This window comes from Polypterus senegalus, chromosome 2 (genome assembly GCF_016835505.1).
Source record: "Polypterus senegalus isolate Bchr_013 chromosome 2, ASM1683550v1, whole genome shotgun sequence".
NCBI classification, from domain to species: domain Eukaryota; kingdom Metazoa; phylum Chordata; class Cladistia; order Polypteriformes; family Polypteridae; genus Polypterus; species Polypterus senegalus.
The window spans coordinates 71,951,707-71,977,232 of NC_053155.1; the positions used below are offsets into that span (position 1 = coordinate 71,951,707).

The 25,526-nt window shown below is 39.4% G+C and overlaps 1 protein-coding gene across 3 annotated transcripts in view; it reads left to right on the top strand.

The window, feature by feature from the left end:
- Positions 1-2,571: 2,571 nt before the first annotated feature.
- The window catches only part of arhgap20 (Rho GTPase activating protein 20), a 137,969-nt gene continuing 115,014 nt past the window's right edge, over positions 2,572-25,526 (top strand). The window contains exon 1 of one of the 3 annotated variants that reach the window (XM_039743944.1): positions 2,572-2,987. In XM_039743944.1, the coding sequence (XP_039599878.1) occupies positions 2,898-2,987 (90 nt within the window). In that variant the 5' untranslated portion in view covers positions 2,572-2,897. Of the gene's footprint in view, positions 2,988-5,081; positions 5,130-5,159; positions 5,177-25,526 lie in introns of those variants that run through there. The other 2 variants (XM_039743945.1, XM_039743947.1) reach the window with 2 other exon arrangements.

Genomic DNA, 25,526 nt, shown 5'->3' on the forward strand with positions numbered 1-25,526 from the left:
ATTATTTAAGGCTTTATAAACCATAAGCAGTATTTTAAAGTCAATCCTGAATGACACAGGTAACCAGTGTAGTGACATCAAAACTGGAGAAATGTGTTTGGATTTTCTTTTCCCAGTTAGGATTCTAGCAGCTGCATTCTGCACTCGTTGCAAGTGATTTATACAGTATAGTACATTTTTGATGAATTATCTATAAAGGCATGCAAATACATTTCATTAAAAATTCCCTACTGTGTTACAAGAATAAGGATAAACCTGAATATTGTCATATTTAAAAAGAATGATAAATTAATTATTTATTTATTTAGATTTTGGTATATTTTATTTTTTGTCTGCTCAACCTTATGGTGCTGTGATGGTTGAATGAACTTTTTATTTTACTTAATAGTGCACTCTTACAAGTAAAGGTGCCAGAGTGGTTCTTCAGAGTGATGCCATAGGGGAACCATTTCTGGTTCCCAAAAGACCCATCCACTTGAAGGTTCCAGAAAGATCCATTTGATCCATTATCCAACCCACTATATCCTAACTACAGGGTCACGGGGGTCTGCTGGAGCCAATCCCAGCCAGCAAAGGGCTCAAGGCAGGAACAAACCCTGTGCAGGGCACACACACACCAAGCACACACTAGGTACAATTTAGGATCGCCAATGCACCTGCATGTCTTTGGACTGTGGGAGGAAACCAGAGGACCCGGAGGAAACCCACACAGACACGGGGAGATCCTTTATTTATTTAGATCTGTAACAGTCTCCATAAATAACCACGAACAGAAGACAACAAAATTGTGAAGTCCCAGAGGGTTTATAATTTTAAAAGGACTTTCACTGCATACAATAGCAAAGGCTAAATCCTGTTTTTTTAATCCTTTAGGCAATCTGCCATTTTATATCTTTTGTTTTTTTTTGCATATTAAATAGTCTTTCCAATCACAAAGAACCAACTTCAGACGCCAAGAATCCTTCCCAGAATGAACTGGTGCTTGGTGAAGCAGTGGTTCTGCCCCACAACCCAGTAAAGCACCACAAAATGACATTTAAGAATCAATATTTTTAAGAGTGTACACTTTATTGTTTGCTTAACTCTGAATGATATTTTAGCCAACAGACAATGACTTTGATAGTATTATAAACTTAGTGCTATAGATAAAACTGAAATAATTACACTTTTAATCAATGAACATGATATCAATGAGCTATTTTTTCTGCATTTGCACTTCTTATCGGATCTACTAGCATAGCACCATCATCGAAACGACCTGCTCCCACTACAGGAAGAGCACTACAGATTTCAGGATTTAAAAAAATGAAAGAATAGTTTCATCCATCCATCCATCCATCCATTTTCCAACCCGCTGAATCCGAACACAGGGTCACGGGGAAGAATAGTTTTGTCACGGTAATTCTAACAGTTTCTAAAGGCAGGACGACCTGATAAAGTAGTATAAACTATCTAGACACCAATCACAGACTATTACATTATTATAGGGTGGTCCAGATCTAATGATGCACTTTTCATTACGCTATAACTTATTAAGTTTATTACATAGAAAATCACCCGAAAAATCCATCGAGAAGTGTGCGAACTGACGACATGAAGAATCGTCTCCGCATAAATCAAAGTCATCCAGACGATCTGGATCTGCATAATTAAATCTGGACCACCCTGTACATTTCCAAGTGAGGCTGTCATAGCGCCCTCTGCCACCAAACGTTAATCTAAATAAATTCTTTAATCCACAACAAAAAGAGCTGGTAATCAGGGGTCCAAATAAAAGAAACTCTACAAGTGATCAATAAAAAAGGTTAATAATAACATAATTAAAAAATAAATGCGACCGGAGAAACAGTATTATAGTAGAGGTATACAGTACAGTGATGGAAGAACAAAGTCCAATTCTCCGAATTTACTTTACCAAAACCCACAAAAAATGAACGTATTTGTTCTTTAAGTTTTGTTGTACCTGTCAACCGTTAACACACGAGCCCACAGATACGCTTAGCGGACACACTTTGTTGAAAGATCCGAGTCGACGTGCGCCACGGGAGACTAATTACCCTAGATGTAAGACACTAGATCATGTCTGCTTTCTATTGTGATGATTAATTAATGCTGGTCGTGTTGTGGATGTGACGGCACATAATAGTAAGCATTTATTTTATTTTAATTAATATATTTTTTAGGATTTTCCTCTCTGCTGTTGACTGCTTTTCAACAATTATACTGTGCCCACTCGAGTAATCAGGTGCTGTCAAGATTATTACATTCCAACGAGGAACTTAAACGAAGTATACTTTATGAAAGAAAGAAAAAATGTAGTCTGTAAGTAACATTTGCCGATATTTTTGTCACCCCGATGGCGATTTTGCAGCCTACAGTTGCTGTTGCCCTAAAGTTTTATACTAATAACTTGGGCTGTCGGTGCCGCGCTCTGAAAAAGCTGCTGTATGACGTCACTAAGCCTGCACGAGAAATGATCTACTGTAAATGGAAGCTCCTCACGCCGATGTATTTCGCGATCAGTCTGGATAAGATGTTGTCCAACGTCATGTAATTTTGCTGGAGTAATAAACACGATGGTATGAACAACTATGATGACAGTTGTGGTTGTTTAAGTGAGAGTAATATTGAATCATAGCTGCGCCTTGCGAAAGGGAATGAGGGAGGGTTATGTGGGCAGGCATTTCTCTCTCTAGAGGTCGGGCTTGAGTCTGTGTTGCCGCCGTAACACCGCACTCTTTAGTTATTTAGCTAGGAGAGGCGGTACAAGCAGATCCCAACGAGCACACCGTGTACCGCGTAGTGTTCCTTGGATACGCAAAACTCCCTGTGGATGGAATACGGGAAGCAGACCACGGCGAGCTTCAGCGAGGATTCTGCCCGTTTTGCCTGAAGCGATGTCACCTCAGCAAGATAATATTGGGCAGAACCGCTCCGCTTCTCTAGCTAGCGACTCCAAAATCGGGGAGGCACCCGAAAGCAGGAAGGTATTTACCTTGATTTACGGTTTCTTTGGAGGCGTGAGTAGATCGGAATTGCACCCTAACGTTACTGAAAGTAGCAGGCTGCGGGCAGCTTCATGCATCAGAATCTTGTCTGTGTAAAACTTTCTAGGACGCGCCTTCATTCGTGTTTCTTGTGGAGGAAATGCCGCTGGTCACCTAATTTCGAACGAATCCTTTTGGATATGTATTTTGCATTTAGGCATGTGCTGAATTAGTTTTGTGAATGGTTAAGAATTAAGTTCAATAAATATTGTTGGACCATTATATGAATTTAATTCCATCCATTTTCTAATGGGTACTTTTAACTAAATTAAGATTGAATCAAAAAGGTCCTGCTTTTGAATGAAGCATAAAATATTGAACTGCACTGCTGATTAGGTGGACGTCGCTGTCCTATAACATACACATGAAAATGTTTCCTCCTACAGCTCCCTTGGTTTCTTGTCACAATTTTAAACATCCCACTAGGATAACTGGGGACGTCCAAGTTTCCTCATTTGTAGCCGTCCAATGTCCCTCCACCAGACTGAGTAATATTTTGTACCCTTTGTTGCCTGGTTAGACCCCCGAGATCGTGCAGCACAAAAAGCGAATTCCGAATATGGATTAATTCTTCCAGGTTCTGGCAGTCATTCAGTCCGCTCTCACATTTGGCTTGTGGAATACCACAGTCTTAGTTGGATAACAGAGTAATATAATTAATTTTAATTAACACTTGAAATTGATCCCATACGCACTTTCAAGTTTTCACTTTGACAGTATTACCTTATGTTTAACACTTTTGATTTTGTTGTGTACTGTACTGTTAATGGTGTTGTCTGTAACATAATTCCTTAGTACACAGAATGATTGGCATCCAGTCCAGACTTTGGTCCTGCCTTACAACGCAGTGTAACATAAGTAACAGTAACTCGGATGAGTGGATAAATGCGAAAGGACTATTTTGTACTGGGATCATTTATAATCAGTTGTTGTAAAGGTGTTTTGGAAATACCCCGGCTTTATTATAGTAGTTGTCCTGGCTGTTGCGAGATGAAAACGCATTGTCTGCGGGACCCGGAGAGTTACATAATTTCCACATCTGTACAACGTCGCATTTACTAAATCGCACAGTTGAACGCTTTTGTAAAAGATACGAATGTAAGCGATCACCGCTTACTTAAAAAATCTTTGAACTTCTGATTAATTGTATCAAAGCGTGATGCAATTGAACCGATCGGTTGTAGCTAAGCTTCCTTCGCTGACATTCCCACAAACAACCACTCGCGCGCACACATGCGTAGTTTAAGGTTATTTTGGAGGTGTCATGCTTATTTTCTACATTAGTCTGTTGCCGCGTACTTGATCTGAACAAACGACTAAGAAAATATCTAAACAGATGGACGGATTTTCTACCTGAATCAATGAGCTCCTTATCTGCGGGGTTTACTGAAGCAACGCAGCAATCAGCTCGGGATGGGGCGCCGATTCATTTCGCAGCTCAGATGCAGTAATTCCAGACGAGGTTAACACTTGAGTCAATCAGAACGGCATCAGATCTGTCTCTAGATAAATGGGAGAGAAACATCCTATTTGTTCTTTACTTTTGATTATATTCATTTATTGAAGGAAAAGGAATTGCATTGATTAGTTGATGGACCTTTAAACAGCCCAAATTGTTCCTAATATGCAGAGCGGTTTGTTATTGCTCTGAATCCCCTCCCCAAAATTCCTTTTGCATTAATATTGATTTTTCATCCCCTCTTGGATATCATGTTGCTGGCGAGGTCCTGTACTTAATTAAATGCTCTCGTCACAGGCAGCGGGATTCCTGGTTTCTTGCATACTGCAATATAAAGCAGGTATTGAACGTGTTACGATAAGGAGGATCGTGATGACAAAATTAAGTTTTCAATGTTAACAAATTTCGGGGCGCGTGGACTGCAGTCTGTATTGGCAGTAGAGGGTGCTTAACCGAAACCACCCCTGGACGGTGTGCCAGTCGATCGCTGGGCACGCTGATGCACACACCCACTTGCACAAAGTCACTAGTAATCTTGACACACACGTGTCTGGCGTGTGAGGGGAAACCAGAGTGTTAAAAGGAAATCCATGAAAGAGGAAGAGCAAGCAGTCTTCATGAAGGTATCACTCAATTAGCGAGTTACTAACGGAAAACGACGAATTCTCAGGTTGGATGTTAACACAGTGATTTGCGATACGTGTGTACTGTACAGTAGTTAAAGTAATCGGAGCTGGGTGGATGCACGAATGGCTTTGTTTGCCATTGTTATTGTTGCTTGCTGCGTATTTGGTAGATTGGCGCAGTAGCTAGCTATTCGACACATAGTGCATGACACTTGGGTTCGACTCCAGAACAGATTACGATCAGAAATGACTGCACTTTAGTCCGGTGGCCGCTGGGATTTCCCCCGAAGTTTGCAGTCTACAGCCGTAAGCTGCATGCCTGTTAAACTGTCAGGACACTGCCTGGAACCAAGCGTCGATGGGGTTGATATTTGTCTCGAGTCCGATTCTTCAACATTTTTCGACGACCGGCTGCGACAGTTTAATTGAAAGGCAGGTGCAGAAAACGGGCAGATGGATGTTTGGCTCGTACTGGTTGGCTAAATCATGCGCCACGGAGATAGCTAGGTGCGCAATATTAATAAGTTGGCTTTGTAAATTAAACACCTTTAGCTGATGTCAAGTTCACAAAGCGTATGCAGCCTGTAAAAACTTCAGACGTGGCGTTAATATTGGGTGCAGCTGTTAAAGGAAACTTGAAAATATTTCCAATGTCGGTGAATGGATTAGGATGTGACGATTTAAGTTTGTGGGGTTGATTGCATTCGAAATCTAAGGACCGCAGAGTAGCCTGCTGGATGGGATGTTGTGCATTGGGGATTCAGCAGGTGTTAAGGTAAGAAGGCAGCCCTTAACAGGGGTCTCTCACAGCCAGGAATTTGCGTGTTCTCATGCGGGGTTCTATTCACTCAGCCTGGTGTGAGTGCAGCAGTCCAAAATAGGCAATCGCTTTCGCGGGGGACCATAAATTAGCTGAATGCGAGAGAGCGCCGAGGACTGCTTACTGCCACGACTCTTCTCGCTGCGATCGTGTGCTACGGACTCAAAGGACATATGGATACATTAAATATACTGTCTAAAGAAAAAGAAAAAACTATAAAAGGAAGATTACATTCTTCCATCAGCTTGCTTTATATGCTTAAACTCATGGGGTGGCGAGGCAGTGCGTGTTTGCCGTGTGATTAGAAACAGCCAGCTGCTGTGTGTGTGGATCTCAGCATGTTTCAGCTGTTGGAAACTTTTATTTTTATTGTTAGGAATTTCTGGGTTGTGATAAATGTTTAATTAGCCGATTAAGTGACATTCCAAACGTTTGTGCCTAAATATTACAGACTAGTGTACTCTTAACGTGTAAGTGGATTAAAGCTGACAGTTTAGCTATCACATTCTATTAAGTGTAGAAACACTTTATTAACCATGCTATTAACAGTCTATGACATTGTTATTAATGATAATACGTTATTTAAAATGGAAAGGTTACTGTCATTTTTCACTGTTATATCCTGTTAAAAGGCTTCTGTTTTATAACATGCAGACTGCCATTAGCCACAGATGCATAAACTAAAATGTTACCAGTTGGTGAATATTTAGGTATTCCTTTATGGAATTCAGATTTAGGAGGTTTAATTTTATGCATCTGTGGTGGGTTGGCAACCTGCCCGGGATTGGTTCCTGCCTTGTGCCCTGTGTTGGCTGGGATTGGCTCCAGCAGACGCCCGTGACCCTGTATTCGGATTCAGCGGGTTAGAAAATGGATGGATGGATGAATTTTATGCATACTTGCTTTGCAATTTTTGTTTACATAAAATCAAAATGTTATAAAAAGCTGCAGACAAGGACCAAGTTGTTTTATTAACCAGCACAGAAAAATAGTACACTATATTTGTTAAGAATATTACATAAATCTCTGCTGTATTATCACTTGTACTAACTGGTATGGTTTTAAAGAACCCTTTACAGAAAGAATATAAGCCACTAAAAGTCCTGCTTTTGAGCAGATATATATGGAACCCAACTGGATTTATATATTTCACTGTCCAGTGTTTGCTATAAGAGCTCAGAGGTGGGAGGAACAGACAGATGAGTTGTAGAAGAGGGGAAGGTGAGATGTTTAGTTGATTTTAGGGGCTTGTCTGTGTCAGAGGGAGTCCTCTTAAGCCAAATCTGCACATTATGTGTTTTCTATTTAAATTGTAAAGGTAAGAGTGCCGTGATTTGTAGCTTTTTGTGTGTTGTGTATTAATTAATAAAAAAAAAATAAGTCATAAAAGTGTACATATGTTTCTTCCTCTTTACTGGTTTTACTTGGTTTCCTTGAAACATGCAGCTGAATTATCAATATCACATTTGCAGGTTGGGCAGCATGGTGGCGCAGTGGGTAGCGCTGCTGCTTCGCAGTTAGGAGACCTGGGTTCGCTTCCCGGGTCCTCCCTGTGTGGAGTTTGCATGTTCTCCCCGTGTCTGTGTGGGTTTCCTTCCAAAGACAAGCAGGTTAGGTGTATTGGCGATCCTAAATTGTCCTTGGTGTGTGTGCCATGCCCGGGGTTTGTTTCCTGGATTGGCTCCTGTAGTTAGGTTGGATATTTGTGGGTTTTGTTAATCCAGTGATGCAGAGTTCAAAGCCATAGGCAGATTCTTCAGAATTTGATTTCATGAAGGAGTTTTTAGCCTTTAATTTTGATAATAATTGTGATTATGCATGGTAAAGTGTGTGCTGTCATTTTTTGTATTTTGAGCAATAGCAATAGTATATTTTAGAATGATGAAATATAACAGTGGCTTGCCTCACAGCTCTAGGGTCCTGGGTTCGAATCCCTTCTCAGGCACGGTATGTGGAGTTTATATGTTTTTCTTTGTGTTCACTGCAGTTGTCCTCCCAAATCTCAGAGACATACTGCACAGTTAAGTTCATTGGTCACTTTAAATGGACCCAATGTTCATGTTCATCTTTAGTTTGTTTAATTTTTCTTGTCATATATACAGAGTATACTGAAGTTTTTACTGGCATGTCTGACTCGTGCAACATGTCATCCCTTTCTAGCACCAGGCACTATCAATGGGCTTTACTCGAATTTGTCCTTTCCCAAATTGTACAGGATAGTGGCAGTTTGTTGAAAGTTGGGGGTGTGGTAGAAGCAAGTTAGAATTTCACACTACTACAGAACTACTACTGCATAAAACTGACAGTCAAAAGTTAACAAAGTCCAACGTCGGGTAAGACTGGCATTGTTTTACCAACTTTCTAAATTTATTGGTATGACTATGAGGGCGATGGACCATTGTCCTGTTTCAGGGTTGGCTCTTAACCTACATGTGAATTTCCCCTTGGGATTAATAAAGTATCTATCTATCTATCTATCTATCTATCTATCTATCTATCTATCTATCTATCTATCTATCTATCTATCTATCTATCTATCTAATACACCCTGTTGGGGGTGTCTGGTTCATGTGATCCTGAATTGGGTTAGTTTAGCTGCAAAAATCGGTGTGTGAATGGAAAAAAAGAGCAACCTGCTCTTGGACTCCAGTTTGAGTGAAATGCCATTTTTAGGTGGAAACTCTTTGGGTTTCCTCAGACATTCAAAATTTTTTTTTTTCCCCCCAAAGTCTGAAGGCATAACGTCTAGTGGAATGATGTCTCTAAATTAATCAGATGTCAGTGTGGTGCATATTCATGTTATCAAGTCCTCTGGAGGCTGGCACCCCCTTTGTGGCATGTTCTTGCTTTGCTTCCAGTGCTGCCATAGTGAGCTGCAGCTGCCTGAACTCTAAATAGCCTTTGTGGAGAGGCTTTGAAGACAAAAATGATATGAAAAGCTGGAGTGTTGAGTGTCTTATTAAAGCAGTGAACAAGAGTGGGAGCCACCAGTGATAGTTTACTGCATGTTGTCAGGTTGATGAGTCTCTGATCTTGTTGAATGTGCCACACCTTGTGACAGGCTGGAGTTTCATGTATTCAGTTGGCTGCTACATTGCCAGACTCTTTGCACTGAAAATGTTATCAGTGATTCTCAGTGTGTCATGATTTATGCTGATCTCCGGCCTGTTTTTTGCTCTAGTCAACTTTAGTATGACAGTTTTTCAATTATATTTGTGGGGCAGGTTTGAGCTTTACAAGTAAAATAAGCATTACAATACAGGAAATCATACCACACGTGGAAGGACTGCATTTCATGAATTCATTTGTGAGATGTTCACTGTATTCCATTTAAATCATCCATCCATCCATCCATTATCCAACCCACTATATCCCAACTACAGGGTCACGGGGGTCTACTGGAGCCAATCCCAGCAAACACAGGGCGCAAGGCAGGAACAAACTCTGGGCAGGGTGCCAGCCCACCGCAGTCCATTTAAATCAAATATGAAAATTGTCTTTATAGTGATAGTCTTGGTAAGCATGAATTTAGTAGAGTGGATGAATGATTGGGTGGCACGGTGGTGCAGTGGTAGCACTGCTACATCGCAGTAAGGAGACCTGGGTTTGCTTCCCGGGTCCTCCCTGCATGGAGTTTGCATGTTCTCCCCGTGTCTGCGTGGGTTTCCTCCCACAGTCCAAGGACATGCAGGTTAGGTGCATTGCCGATCCTAAATAGTGTGTGCTTGGTGTGTGTGTGTGTGTGCGTGTGCCCTGTGGTGGGCTGGCACCCTGCCCGGGGTTTGTTTCCTGCCTTGCACCCTGTGTTGGCTGGGATTGTCTCCAGCAGAACCCCCGTGACCCTGTAGTTAGGAAATAGTGGGTTGGATAATGGATGGATAGATGAATGAATGATTGAGTTAACTAGGTGTCTTAATTGTGCACATCTTTTAAAATCTTTATTCCGTCCATCCATCCATTCATCCATCCATCCATCTGTCCGCACTACCCCTTCATCTAACCAAGTTTTTGTAGTTCTATGATGCTAAAGTTTTGTCTGACAGTATCATGTGAAAGATAACGATAAACCCTAACTTGGATATCAGGTCCTCACATGACCCATCCACACGCACCCACCCATTCTTGGACAGTACAGATTTATAGTTGACAAATATCCTAACCCGGGAGTCTTTACGATGTGGGATGAAAAGCAAAATACCAGGACAAAAACTCATGCTAACATGAGAAGATCGTGCTGTCTCCACACAACACTAAAAAGACATGAGGTTTAAAAAGAAGACATCAAATAATTAGGATGCAAATTAACTCAAGAATTATTATTTAAACCATTTCCATTAAAAATTGAATCTATGAGGTCGTGAGACTCACATAATGAAGGACAGGACCATTTGAGCTCTCACTCTGTTAAACTGTCTAATGCAATGTTGGATTTGAAAGGTGATGTACAGGTGAGTTTTCCAAGAATGAAGAAGAATTTCTGAACCTTGGCTTAATTTTTAAATGAACTGACAGTCACTTGTGATTCCTATTTAGTGACTTTCTGGATTTTCTAATGGCAAGTCATTTAATTAACCCATCAGTCGCTCAGTCAGTCAATCAATCAATCTTTATTTTATTACTTCCTTAAAAAAGCATTGCAAAGCAACATATGATAACAAGGGAGATTACAAAGCAATTCAATTCTAGAAAATTTCATCCATTCCAACACAGGGCCATGGGGTCTGTTGGTTTTCCTGGCAGATTTGCGCTGAAAGGCAAGAACAGATTCCTGACTCAAAGGTATATGAAGAGAATCATTAAGAGAGTAGCAGAAGCCAATATATGTATTGGAGTTGATAGTAAGAACTGATATACAGCTTAGAGGAATCAATATGCAAAAACAATGAATTGCAACTTAACAAATCATTCTTCCATTCATTTTTTAATCCAATTGTCCAGTTCAGAGTTGCAGAGCGCTTGTACCTTTGTTAACAGCAATGGGCACAAGGTAGGAATCGGGCCCTTAGAGGGCACACACACACACATCCAAGAGGCAGCTTTTCTAATATACAGAACATATCTTTGCAGGGTGAACGAAAATCTGGAGTAATAGTCACACTGTCATGGGGGGAACGTACAACTTCCACACTGGTACTGACGAGGTCAGGATTTCAACCCACAACTTTGGGCTTTGAACCCATAACCCTGGACAGCAATGCATACCATTATGCCCCTCTTGATGAATAAATGTATGTGTATAGTAGTTTGCACGTGTACTCGGGTAGATTCAATTTCTTTCCTTCATGTTGGTTTCTTCCTACAATCCAAAGGAAAACTGTTCATTGGATTGTCGGCTATAGACAGGCGTGGTGGGTTTTTGTGCAAAACTGTGCTATACATTGGCTGGCATCCTTTCAAGGCTGGTTTCTGTAGCTCAATCTGTTGCTCACCTCCTTTTGATGCTCACAGCTTCTCAGACGCGCAGTTTCTTATCGTGTTCTGCGACAGTGACAGGCATTGTTGGCACTTTTTCCCTTTCTCGGGTTTCATCTCAAGCAAATCATAGCTTAAGGAAATTATGTAAGCAACAAGTGCACTCATCTGCAGACGGTTTGGTAGTGTTATGATGAAAGTGATACTGTGCTTAGAATATGAAACTATTTTGATAAGGTCTTATTGTGTCAGTATTGACAACTAATGCTGCACATACATAACTCATTAGATTTTATGTGAAATATGTCCAGCAGATCTCTCTTACAATTTTACAAATCTTTTACATATGAAGAATGTTGCAGATTTTATAACATCTTTCGTGGGAATGTTAATTATAGGAAGTGCAAGAAATAAAAAGAAAATTCTAGGGGTCAGATGCTGTTGCAGATTAAGGCTGCATTTCTGAGCTGTGAGTTCGAGTGCTTTGCTGTAGGTCTGTGGGTGCTGGCCCGGGTCACGAAGTGGTGTTGAGTGTTGCCAGAAAGCATTTTGAACTGTGTCTATGGCTGAGAGCAGGGATTAGACTGTCTGTCGACTTGCTAAAAATAGTGCACAGTGGAGCTGAAGTGACGCTGGTCTCTGATGGGCGCTCCCTGTGGGAGAGTGGGTGAAATCTCCTCCTTGGGAATGTCAGCCCAGCAATTCAACAGTTTGCCTCATGATTACTTTAAATTATGGAACAATAAAGCTTCTGCCATATATTGTATACATAAGTCAATTAAAGCCATCATACATAATAAAGGTGCTTAAAATGACGTAACCTCAGTGTGCATTAGTATGATGCAACTAAATGTATTTCTCTGTGATAAATATACTGCATCCATTCTTTCCTTATTTTCAATTTCACTTAATCTACAGGGTGGAACACAATCATGCACCAATACACAAAATCTCCAAATAAATCAAAAATATTCCATTCAGATTATACTGTAAAAAGTAATGATTGTATATAATTATATATATTTATAATCCAGTTACTGTGAAAGAGGTTCACTAGTTGTGCTACCAGTCTAAAATGGGTTGAAATATAATAAGCTGATTTTGTCTGTCCGCCAGTTACTCTTTATTGGATATATTCAACGTTAACATTTGTTGTGCACAATTTATTGGAATGTATTTTGTAATTCATGTAGTAATAAAATGCAGTGATCTTTTTTGTTTTCATTCCAACAGATGGTGCATCACAAATATTAGCACGGTCATATTTGTGGATTCTGGCAGCACTGGGTATAAGGCCATAATTAAACGAACACTTAAAAGGGAGTTCAAGTTTAAAAGTTTATAACTGAGTTAACCTGGAGGTCTTTGAGTTGTGACTTGAAGCACAAACACAGAAATGTCGAGTTTGGAATGACTGTACACAGACAGTGACCCGGCCGGAATTCAAAACCAGGACTCTGCAGCAGTAAAGTTTTAGAATTAATGAAGAGCTAAAATGTGTTTAGAATATTAGAATCAGGAGTCTGTGAAATCTGTGATAAATTGAATTATTTTCTTTAAAACCAAATCACATAAAAAAACACACGCACACAAGATAGAAAAATATGTGCATAGCGTAACATTGAGGTGTTCGGGGCTTACTTTAATGTTTTGAAAAGTTGGAACATTTTAAAGTTTTGATTGTTTGCTTCATCAAACAGATAGGTATCACATTTTTATTAAATATTTTTTAACGGCAAATAATATCTAGAAATAACAGTGATAATAGAAAATGTGTTTACAGTACAATATCATGTACTTATAGGCTTGTGGTGGCCAAAATAGATTTCATAGGCACCAGATTTCCACGTAACTGAGGTAAAAACTGATTTTCTTGTATGTTTTGTTAACTGCAGGTTGTGGATGGTTTATGGCTAATTGTAGTTCAAACTACTTAAACATATTTTTTGAAGAAGTATCTCTGGAAAGTTAAAGTCTTGCACTGAAACTGTCATGGACCATGATGGATGAGCAGGTCATTGTGGTCAATAGTTCCAGAGAAATACTGATTTGTTATTATTTCCAAATTAGCAGTCGTTTATTTACTGCATGAATGACGACTTACAGAGCCAGGTTGGTTCATTCCTACAGTAGATACAGTGGTGTGAAAAACTATTTGCCCCCTTCCTGATTTCTTATTCTTTTGCATGTTTGTCACACAAAATGTTTCTGATCATCAAACACATTTAACCATTAGTCAAATATAACACAAGTAAACACAAATGCAGTTTTTAAATGATGGTTTTTATTATTTAGGGAGAAAAAAAAATCCAAACCTACATGGCCCTGTGTGAAAAAGTAATTGCCCCCTGAACCTAATAACTGGTTGGGCCACCCTTAGCAGCAATAACTGCAATCAAGCGTTTGCGATAACTTGCAATGAGTCTTTTACAGCGCTCTGGAGGAATTTTGGCCCACTCATCTTTGCAGAATTGTTGTAATTCAGCTTTATTTGAGGGCTAAATGTGTTTGATGATCAGAAACGTTTTGTGTGACAAACATGCAAAAGAAAAAGAAATCAGGAAGGGGGCAAATAGTTTTTCACACCACTGTAAATGAAATAACTTTTTGCGTTCCGTGCTTATGTTATTTTAACTTTATGGCAGTGTTTCTCAACCTTTAAGTATTTGCAACCCGAGTTTTCATAACAGTTTTAATCGCACCCCCTAACGTTTTTTTGAAACCCTAATAAAATTTGTTCCTATATTTTTTGCTGCCGATACAGTGCTACAAGTTTTAATATACCTACTTAACTTTTATCGACATTTGTCTAACTTTATAAATATTTTTCTAGCATCAGAATGTAGTTTAAGTTCATTTGTTTTGGTTTCAATTGATGTATTTTTCATATTTTCGATTCTTGTTTTCTTTATTTCACATCTTCGCGCCCCCTTTTTTGTTACGCCCCACAGGTTGAGAACCGCCGCTTTATGGCTATAAAGATCAGTGAGTTGGAGTTACAGAAGTTCACATAAGCCACTAATGCAACTGTTTGTTTCTGGTAGTACGTGGGACAGTGTTGGCATTTCAAAAACTTGGATTGGGAATCTGCTTTATTGTCAGGGGCATCTAAAAGAGAAAAAATATACTAAATCTACAATATGAAATAACCTCTGACAGGATAAAATTGAAACTGTAAATTATTCACTAATTGATTTCACACAGAAAGGTTTCTGTTTTAAAATGAATGTGTTTGTAACTTTAACAATGTTTTTGAATACATTTTTTTTTAATTTCACAAATGAAAAGAGACTCTTCCAGACAGATTTCCTTAAAAAAAAAAGTGTACCAAATCTCAATCAAATTAGCCCACTGGAGGCTGAGTTATTTCTTGCAGACAGATGGACAGACAGACATAGCAACAACAGTAGGTGCTTCTCGCATGATATGATAAAAATACAATAAAATAATGCAGTGTATTCTAAAAGTGGCATCTGATTCAGGGTGATTTCCTGCCTTGCCTTGTGGTTCATGTTTCCTGGATAAGTTCCATGTCTGTCATAACCCTGGACAACCATATAAAGAACTTGAAAGGCCATGGAGCACATGGAGCATTTACAAAACCTTCAGTCAACTGAATACTTTTATACAAACAAATACAATATAAGCATGTATCAGCCCAGTGAAAATAAGAACCATCAGGGGAAAAAAAATAAATTTGCAGTTAACAAGATTGTACATTAGTTTTTTACCCATTTCCAGACTGACAGTCCAGAGGTATGTTGGTTTGGTCATGGAAAGCTTCTGGAATCTGTAAGGCGAGAACTTTACTGTGATTAGAAGACACACATTTTATGAGACTTGCTGTATTTAACAAGGGGCAGTGCTGGTCCACTTCACCTTTTGAGTCTGTCTTAATTATACATACAAACGGCCCTGGGAAGCCCCTGAAATGAACTGATGGACCTGCCTGTGAGACATTCCATGGGACTTTCAGTATAAATATTTAATCTGGTTAGTTCAGCTGGGTGTCATGGCTCAGCCAGGATTCCTCCCTTGGCTGGAGTTCAGATTCATTTTTTATATCTTCTTTGTTCATTTTTAAATCTTTTGTACGTATTTATTTGTGTTTATTTGCCATTACTTGCGTCGAAGTTTCAGTGCCTTGGCTATGTTCCATGTGTTTTGAGGGTGGTCGCCCTGGAAGTGGGTTACCTGCCAATCACCATCAGAAACTGCCTTCCATCCTATAAATTGGACTTCTGCAGCTCCTGACAGTTAATTGTGAATACACTTTGGGAGTTTTAATGAGTTCTTGTATTTTGTACTTTTTACTTTTATTTTTTGTACATTTTTGGGATTGTTGAACTTTCATCTCTGTTTTTTGACTTTGCTTCTGCATTGTGCTTTGAGATACCTACCATATATACTCGTGTATAAATTGGGTCTTGAAACCCGAAAAATCAATCATAAAATCAGACCCCGACTTATACGCCTGTTCAAAAATGCGACACTTAATTTTTTTTATTTTACAACTTCTTGTTTCCTCCAATTTTACACCAGTTTCTCAGACACATCAAATTTGTTGCAGCAGGACAGTTACCAATTTCTTTCACCACTTCAATGACTTTTAATTTAAAACTACCTTCGTATTTTCTTCTGATCGAACATTCCATCCTAGATGAGGGATGCTCTTACGATAAAGGTGCATGAGGGTGTGAGATACAAAAAACACAAAACAGTGCAAATGTCACTTTGGAATTGTGCGGTCATGTAGGCACAATACATAGAAAAAAAAAAGCATGGTGCGCCTTGGTTACTCTCTCAGGTGGGCATTAGCATATCATAATCTCTTGGATCAATAGCGTGAGTGTTCCGAATTATATGACCGATATTATAAAATACCGGAAATTATACGGTAAAAAGAAGCCCCAATTTATGCACAGGAGAACTTAAACACGGGTATATACGGTAGTTTACAACACTAGTATCCTTTTGTCCACTTTTCTAAACTGAAAGAAAATCTGATAACATCCATCCATCCATCCATTATTCAACCTGCTATATCCTAACTACAGGGTCACGGGGATATGCTGGAGCCAATCCCAGCCAACACAGGGCACAAGGCAGGAAACAAACCCCAGGCAGGGCGCCAGCCCACCGCAGCTGATAACATTCAATGGCCAAAAATAAGAAATGGTGTTAAAAATCTAAAGAGTGTGAATATATCCACGGCTGAGCAGGCTCCTGCTAATAATGGAAAATCCACTGCATCCACTGAACAGGATCATCTCCAGACAGAGGAGCAGCTTCAGCGACAGACTGATGTTACTGGCCTGCTCCACTGACAGACTGAGGAGATCGTTCCTCCCCCACACTATGCGACTCTTCAATTCCACCCTTAAACATTAATATGTGAATTTCCCCTTGGGATTAATAATTAATAAAGTATCTATCTATCTATCTATCTATCTATCTATCTATCTATCTATCTATCTATCTATCTATCTATCTATAACTGGCCCGATCCAACACGAGTAGTTGTTTTTGTTTGAAAAAAAAAACAAACAAAATAACTTTTACAGTAAAAAAATGAATGCAATGAACATGCACTCTTGATACATTTATTTTCTTAAATTAATGAATTATGCATTCTTAGTACATTTTAAAAATTGTATCAAGAGTGACTTAATATAAGTTGCCTCTAACTGGCCTTTCATAGTAGACAGAATTTTTTTTTTTCTATAATTGTCTCTAACTAGCTTTTTTGGATAATCAGATATGCCGTAATTTTTAGACTTTAGCAAGCGTTCCATAATAATTAGCTCACCTGACCATTTGGTTGCTCCTTTAGGTTTATTTAAAGCTACACTTCTTGTTTCGGTGTGAGTATATTAGTAGTCCTCTGTAGCTGTTATCCTATTGAATTCCTTTGGAGTTGGAGGCAAGACTGGCAGGAGGAGGAGGAGGAGGAGGAGGAAGAGGAGACGGGTGAAGGAGGTGCTTAGGGTTCCTTAACTTTGTTTATTTCCAAGTTTCAGTCACAGTGTGTTTATTTACCACCTTTATTACTTTTTTACTATACAGATAACAATGCTACAATTTAAAAAGCACTTAAGTGCCAGAAGTTTTGCTATGGATTAGAGGAAAATGCTCCATAAGCCTTTAAATATTTTTTTTTTCACCTAATGTGTGCAGCTAGAATGTGGATAGTTTATTTAGCCACTTGCTAGACTCATATTTACTGTGTTTGTTTCTGAAAAGGAGAGGGAGGATAACTGCCTAATTATAGGTGTCTGATCCTCTGCAGCGTAGCCACAGGCAACTGAGACTGCCTCTTGAGATAATCTGATTATAATAAGGAAGATTTACTCAAATCCTACTACAAAAGTTGTCATTTAAAGATAAGATAAACGGTGTTCTCTTTCAGGCTGCTGTTTGATGCAGCTAAATGATCAAATGCAAGCAAAAAGCCAATCACATTTATGTAACGAAGCAAAAACCTAAAATGAAACTTGTCTTTGGTATGAAGTCCTTGTGGCCTTGAGGTTCATAACCAGATCTTTTTCTCAGGCAGCGATAACTCCATTGGTTGTTGTACAGTAACTTGGCTTATGGGATGCAAACTCAGGTCTGCACTGTCTTAGCCAGTCAAGCTAAAGGAGAATTCTGCTGGCTCAAGTGACAATTCAGGATGTCTGTCTTTCACAAGAGGCTCAGTTCATTTGAGCACCCGCTGCAGGCTAAATAAGTGGACTGTTAACCTTAAGGCAGTCGGTTCAGTTCCCTTGACTCACAGATTGTGTGATTCAGAACAAATTCTTTATGTTGTCCATGGCTCACATTTCTCATTCTGGGACCAAGGCTCAGGGCAGGGCCTACAAATGGCTTAACATCAAGTGAAAATTTACTGAACTGGGAAAGGGGACAACAGAGAGTAAAAACTGTTTATCTGTGAAACAGGATCCGCATCAGTACAGTAGACACAAAATAGAAAATATTTTAGGAATTATTAAGGGCGGCACGGTGGCACAGTGGTAGTGCTGCTGCCTCGCAGTAAGGAGACCTGGGTTCACTTCCCGAGTCCACCCTGCGTGGGGTTTCCATGTTTTCCCCATGTCTGCGTGGGTTTCCTCCTGGTGCTCCAGTATCCTCCCACAGTCCAAAGACATGCAGGTTAGGTGCATTGGCGATCCTAAATTGTCCCTGGTGTGTGTGTGCCCCCTGCAGTGGGCTGGCACCCTGCCCGGGGTTTGTTTCCTGCCTTGCACCCTGGGTTGGCTGGCATTGGCTCCAGCAGACCTCCATGATATTCTAGTTAGGATATAGTGGGTTGGATAATGGATGGATAGAATTATTATAGGATCTGAAATGCAAGAGAGATGGACAAGATGCATTTTGAAAGAATCAGAAAGTTACAAATAATACAGTCATACTTTACAGTGTTAGTTCCGCTACAAAGGTGCTGCTTGGCAGGATTTTCACAAAGCAAAAGGACAGGCAGCTGAAGATCTCGGGTTAATGGGCAGAGAAGCCCCCTAATGGGTAAAGCTACATCACAAATTTATATTGACCGTCAACAAGTCACTTAACCTGCCTGTGATACAGATGGTAGAAGTGTTTGCACTTGTGAGCACTATTTGAATACGGCAGCTAAATTATGTTGAGACAGTTTACTTTAGTTGCTTTATTTGCTGGAAGCCACAAGCAAAGTGAAATTCTCATTTGTGCTCGTCCTCAATAAACCAAGGAAACAGAAAAACAAGAAATAGTTTATAACAAATGCATTTCATAGCGAAAGTACAACTTTAACTATTGTATTCAATGAGGAATTAAAAATTTAATTATTCAGCAGCCTTTGCATATTTTCTTGGATTTTAACAGCAAATAAATGAGTTCCTTTATTCACATAAAAAACAGTTATTGGATGTTTCTTCATTTTGCAAAGAATTATCTGTTTTTCTAGATAGTTTTATTTAATATTTTGAACTCAATTGTATTTAATCTTATACAATTTTGTTCTCAACATTTTGGGTCAATGGACATACACATCCATTTTCTGTTGCAACTCCATCCAGTTTTATTTACATCGCAGATACCAACCATGGATGGGGTGCCACTCCATGCACTTCTCCTGGTCAGTTAACCTACCATTCATGTCTCTGGGACGTGAGAGTAAAAGAGAAGTACAGAAGGAAGAACTGTGAAGACAAAGAACCTGCAGACTCTGCACAGGCACAGACAGGCAGGGATTCAAACCCAATTTGAAGTAGTTATGAGACTACAGCACTGACCACTGTGCCACCCAGCCACCCAAAGACTAAAATAGTAACAATACATTAAAGGAAGCAAAACCAATTTGGAGAATTTTGCATTCACTAGTTCTACAAGTTAGCACTGTTTTCTTCATACAAGAAATGTAAAATCTACTGCAGAAAAAGTTCTTTAATTTTCAAGACACCCAAAACACTTTGAAGAGTGTCAAACCAAGCAGCACATGTATTCCACCAAGGTTGCCCTCTGTAAATAACACAGTGGCAGCATTTCAAACGATATTTTGGGAAATTGCTAATCTGGCGCATAAGCATGTTCTGGATTTCAGTATTTCCTGTTCAGAAACCACAGCCTCTAGCACCCAGTCTTTCATGTCTGAAACAAAACTGAAAGCCGCATCTGTGTTGTTTGAGCAGCTGCCATGTCATTGAATGAAAGATGCCTAGAGCTCAGTAGAGTGGGCAAAGTGAGAAATCATGGAGCGGTTTCACTTGTGTCTTATTTAAAATTAAGTCCATAACATTTCATTCAGAAGCTTTTTCCATCTATATCTGGCTTATCTTTTAAAAATAGATTGGATGTATATTAAAAAATGTTACAGTTTATTGCGATGTTTGCAGAGAGATCCTGCAGAGTTATTCCTGTCTTGCTGTGACTTGCATGAATTATTGAAGGAGTAATCCAAAATAGTTTTAATTCCAAAGGAGAGGGCAGTAATAATTAACTAAGATCACATTAAAAAAACAATAAAGAACACAATACGGAGCAAATAAGTGTCATGTCATAATAATATGCCTGGCCATCCTTCATAATTATTTGCCTTGCTTTTCAGAGACTGTTGCTAGTCAGACACAAACTCAAAAGTAATTTATAGCTTAAACCAAACCTCAAAAAGAAATGAATAACTCAGCTCTGCTATAATAATAATAATAAGTTATTCTTCTAACCCACTTAGTCCATAACAGGGTCACAGGGAGTGCTGGAGCCTACCCCAGCTATTATAGGGCACCAGAAACAAACCCCAGACAGGGCGCCAGTCCATCACAGGGTGAACACACACACACACCTCAGTCACACACTACGGCCAATTTAGTATTGTCAATCCACCTATCCTGGACCTGGATCCCACACAGACATGGGGAGAACTCCATGTGCCCGTGACACAAACCTTGGTCTCCTTACTGCAAGGCAGCAGTGCTACCACTGCGCCACCAATAATAAAAATATTTATTTACAAAACATTTTACAATATTTTCCTTATAGAAAATGAATTGGAGAACTTATTTAAATCAATATAGTTGAAAAATACAGTTTTCTACTTTGTACTACTTTCCTCTATGATTTAGAAGCACAATATTCATCTCTGTGTTGACTTTTACTTTACCCATCCTTTTCATGAAGTGCCTTTTCCAATATGGATTTCAGGAAACAAAAGCAGCAGCAGTGGGCAGAACCTGAGCCTGGATGGTATGCCAGTTTATCACAGGACATAATCGTTTCAAAGCCACCCCTCAGGCCATTAATATTTTCTAGTTAACCTAAAAATGTGCCATTGGATTGCGGTAGGAAGCTGAGTGTCTGGAGGAACCCCAGAATCGGAGGCCATCTTGGAAGTGTAACACCTGGATGGGATCAGGCATATTCACATGAACGTTCACCTTGAGCTCATTCAGATTTGACATTAGAGCAAATCTGGTTTGTGCTAGAAAGCCAGAGAGTCCAAAAGAAGCATAAGCACACAAGGGACGAACATGTAAAATTAACACAGCAGCCATCTCATCACTCTTTACTGTACTATGGTGCTGTCACTGTTATTTAGTTATTTTTTGTATTTAGTAGTCAACAATTCCTTTTAATATGGGGCTGTAGCTCTACATATTGATCCATTAAGTCATTTTTTTCCAGGTTGTGCTTTCAGATTTGCAGTTTTAATATAATTATTTCTTGAATTTCATTCTTAACTGTGATATTATTTGTCATTTAATGCACCATGTTGATTGTTTGTACTGTCAGATTGTATTTGAATTGTTAAAACCCACATAAACCAATTCAGCACCACAGATGGTTGGAACCAATCCTGGCAATATTAGGCACAAGGCAGGAAATACCCCAGGAAAGTACACCAATCCACCAGGTGCCAATTCAGGATTGTTAATAAATCTAATATGGAATTAGAAATATTGAAATACGTTCTATGCAGACATGGGGAAAATGTATGAACAGCACTTAGTCAAAGACTTGACACATAATTCAAGGACTCTAGATCCATGGGACAATGAAGTTACGTAGCCACTGTGCCATCCTCTGAATTTCATAGTATTAAATAAAACAAATTGATTGATTAATTGTGATAAATGAAAGGAATGCTAAAGTCTAACCAGAAATGCTGAGTTACGTACTAACATCTCTCATGAATATTAACAATGAAATGCCAGCTCCACTACTTTCTCTATGAATGGGTAAGATGAAAAAACTGATCTTCATTACCTTGCTTCATTTATATTTGATAGTCTTCATAATAACAACCATAGTAACCACCTTTAGTTGGTTCTGAACTCTGATGCTCAAAGATGAGTCTAAAAGAAGAGTTACACATGGAGTTGTATCCTCGGGCTTTCACTGTGATGAAGTCCTTAGTCATGGAGGGAGTGTCTGCCTAATGACTGCTTCCAATTATCAGTCATGTTTGGCTTTCTCTCTGTCTTTTCCAACTGTACCATGTAAATCCTTATTTCATCTCTTTTGCAAAAGTAAATAATACCTCGCTTTCCTGTTTAACTTGCAGTAACCGGGCATTTAGGAGCTCATTTTCCTTCATAATCATCATTTGTACTTACTGTGACCACAAGAGGGTACCAGAGAGCCCCAAACCACAGAACTAATAAAACAGCACTCATGGGTAAAATAAAATACTGGATATCTATTCCCCTTCCAGGCAAGTTTCCCCAATTCTCTTCCAACAACAAGCTACAAGTATGCAAAAAATATTCAATAATCCACAATTCTTCCTCCTTCTGTAACTCTGAGTTTCACCCACTGCCTCCTGACTCTGCCTTGTCCATATGTGGCAGTGGACTTCCTTTTATACCAGACCCGGGAATACTTTCAGTGCCATTCTGTCTCCTCTAGGAAGCACTTCCAGGCCATAGACAAAGTTTAGTGGTCCTACCCTGACAGCACCCTCTATTGAACTCAAGGGACCTTATAGTGCTGCACTTCCGGACTCCATTTCCCTAGTACCCCTGCAGGTGTCCCGACTGTGTTCTCATACAAGGACCACTGCCACCTAGCGCATGGGGGAATGGAACCACTCTTAAGTTCCGGCTTCTGCTGGTCCTCCCATTATTTTATACTAGCTGGATAAAGAGTTGTCTTTCTGTTCAGCTGGCCAATCCATACAACGTTCCTCTCGGGCCTCCCATCCAGGTAATAACCTGTGCTTCCCCCTGGCCAGGATGCCCATTCTTATCCCACATTACCTGTAAAGGCAGTTTGGTAAAATATGCCAAAAGAGTTTGAGTTGAATACCAGGCATATGATAGTGCAGAGCAGAGGTTGGCAAAGTCGTTCCTGGAGGGCTGCAGTGGCTGCAGGTTTTTGTTCCAACCCAGTAGCCTAATAAGAAGCACTTATTGCTCAAGTGACACTTCTGCTTCATTTTCATAGTCTTGCTTATCAAGATTTTGAACTCTTATTGTTTATTTTAGTCTTAAACAGATATATTCTCGGTTTTTAATTGCTCCTTATTAGCAATAAGATGCAAATGACAAAAAAAGCAGTTCTCCATTGAGCTTGTGTGTATTTATTGTGCACTGTTTGGTTTAATTAAATACTTGGAAGGAAAGTGAAGAGAAAAAGTGAAGGACTGAGAATTACTGATCCAGTTTTAGATTTCAAATAATTTGGATGATATCCTTCGAAAGGAAAAAAAAAAATTTAGGATATGAGAATGGCCTGACATGGGCAGAGTTAAAGTACTAACAAGCCATGAAATTCAATTATTGGCAACAATTGTTTTCTAATTAAGCAATTGGGTTTGGAAAAAGAACCTGCAGCCACTGCGGCCCTCCAGGACTGACTTTGCCCACAACCTGGTAGAGCTTTTAATTATATTTTAAAATACAAGTCTAAGTGGTCATCATTTAGCCAATGAAATTTGAATTAAGGTTAATTCTGTTACAACATTCACCATACTATACATAAGGTTGTGCAGCATTTGGAACTGCACAGGGAAGAGCAAGCGTCTTTTTGTTATAAATCAGCTAACCATGTTAACCAGAAGGTTGATTTGTCTCTTGCTTCCTGGGAGAACATGTCCCTTTTCTTGGGACACCATACATAATTGTAGTTGCCATTATCGGTGTACTCTGCCAGATTGTATCCTGAAGGGTATATAAAACTGCTTGCAGCCAGATTCTCCCCCACACATGATATGTTATAATTTTCTGTTGCAAGTTTCATTTTCCTGTTGGACACTTTTTAATCTGTTAATTTAACATTTGGATGACTGTGACACTTCTGAGATCTGTATCAAAGAAAAATGTCTAACATGTTTAAGTTTGTTTTGAGATGGATATCTCGTAGTTCATTCTAAAAAGAGAGAGTGATGAGATGAGTAGAGCTCTCAATGATTTGTTTCAGAAATGCTTTTTTTTCTGATTGTCACCTTCATAAGCTCAAGAAATTGTAGCTTATGCAGTCAAGCGTCTGGTACATCGCAAAGAGTCCATAACGGGGCAGAAGCCTCATTCACACCTCTAGACTCTTGTGCTACATGTAGAGCACTCCTAATGACATTGTACTGAGTCTGGTGGAGGCTGAATCATTGGTCTGCATGAGGTTGGATGATCAACCCAATATATTGTAGCACATTAGCCATATGTATGTAACATGGGGCTGACATTGCTGATAATTGTTATGGTAAGGTTCCTACAGCCAGATGGAAGAATCTGGGTGACCCAGAAGAACAACGCCTTAGAAAAAGCAGAAATAAATACAATACAGTATATGTATTTATGCACTTTTAAAGAAAAGTTGTTTTACATTTACTTTCCACAAGATATTGAACCACAAGTCAATCAGTTCAACCCATTGTTTTGCTCTGTTGTTTTAAGGCTTCTATAACATTTCACTCTCATTTCCTTGAAATTGTCCATGTTCTCTGTCTCTAATAAATGAATTTTTAGGTCTTTTCTTTCACCTCATTGCTGGGTAGTGACGCTGCTTATTACTTTTTTTCTTCTAGTTTCAACATAATAGCAACAGTTCAAATATACTTAACTCAGCAAAGTAGGAGACAACATCCTGATCTCACAGGTCCTTTACATACCCTACATGATTGCTAGTATATGCTTAGAACAAAGTGTATCGTACCGCTGGACAGTGGCACATCTCTATATAAATAAAACCCAGCGTCTGTCTGTCTTTATGTCTGTTCGCTTTTCACGAGAGAACTACTTAACAGATTTAGATTGGGTTTTTTTTCTATAATTTGCTTGAACATTCCAGTTGATTTTGCGACATCTCTCATCGTACTAAGTATCATAGTTCACTGATTTATTTGTGCGAATCTGAGAGAAATGCTGCAGGCTGAGGAGAGGGTGGCACGGCCCTCCTCACTCATGCTCCAGCCTCAGGACGTTAGCTTAACTCCGCTTAGCTAGCGAACGAGAAAACTACTTAACAGATTTAAATCAGGTTTTCTTCGTTTATTTTACATCTTCTCTCATCGCGCTAAGAATCATAGTTCACTTGCAGGAGTAATATTCGCCCTAATCCGAGACAGAGGCTGTGGGCCGAGGGGAGGGGAAAGCGTGACATCAGGAGTGGTGATTTGGTCTACCTCTGCGTTTTGGAGTGCACCTTGCCTCCACTTAGCTAGCGATACCTTTTTGTTTATTGATTTTTAA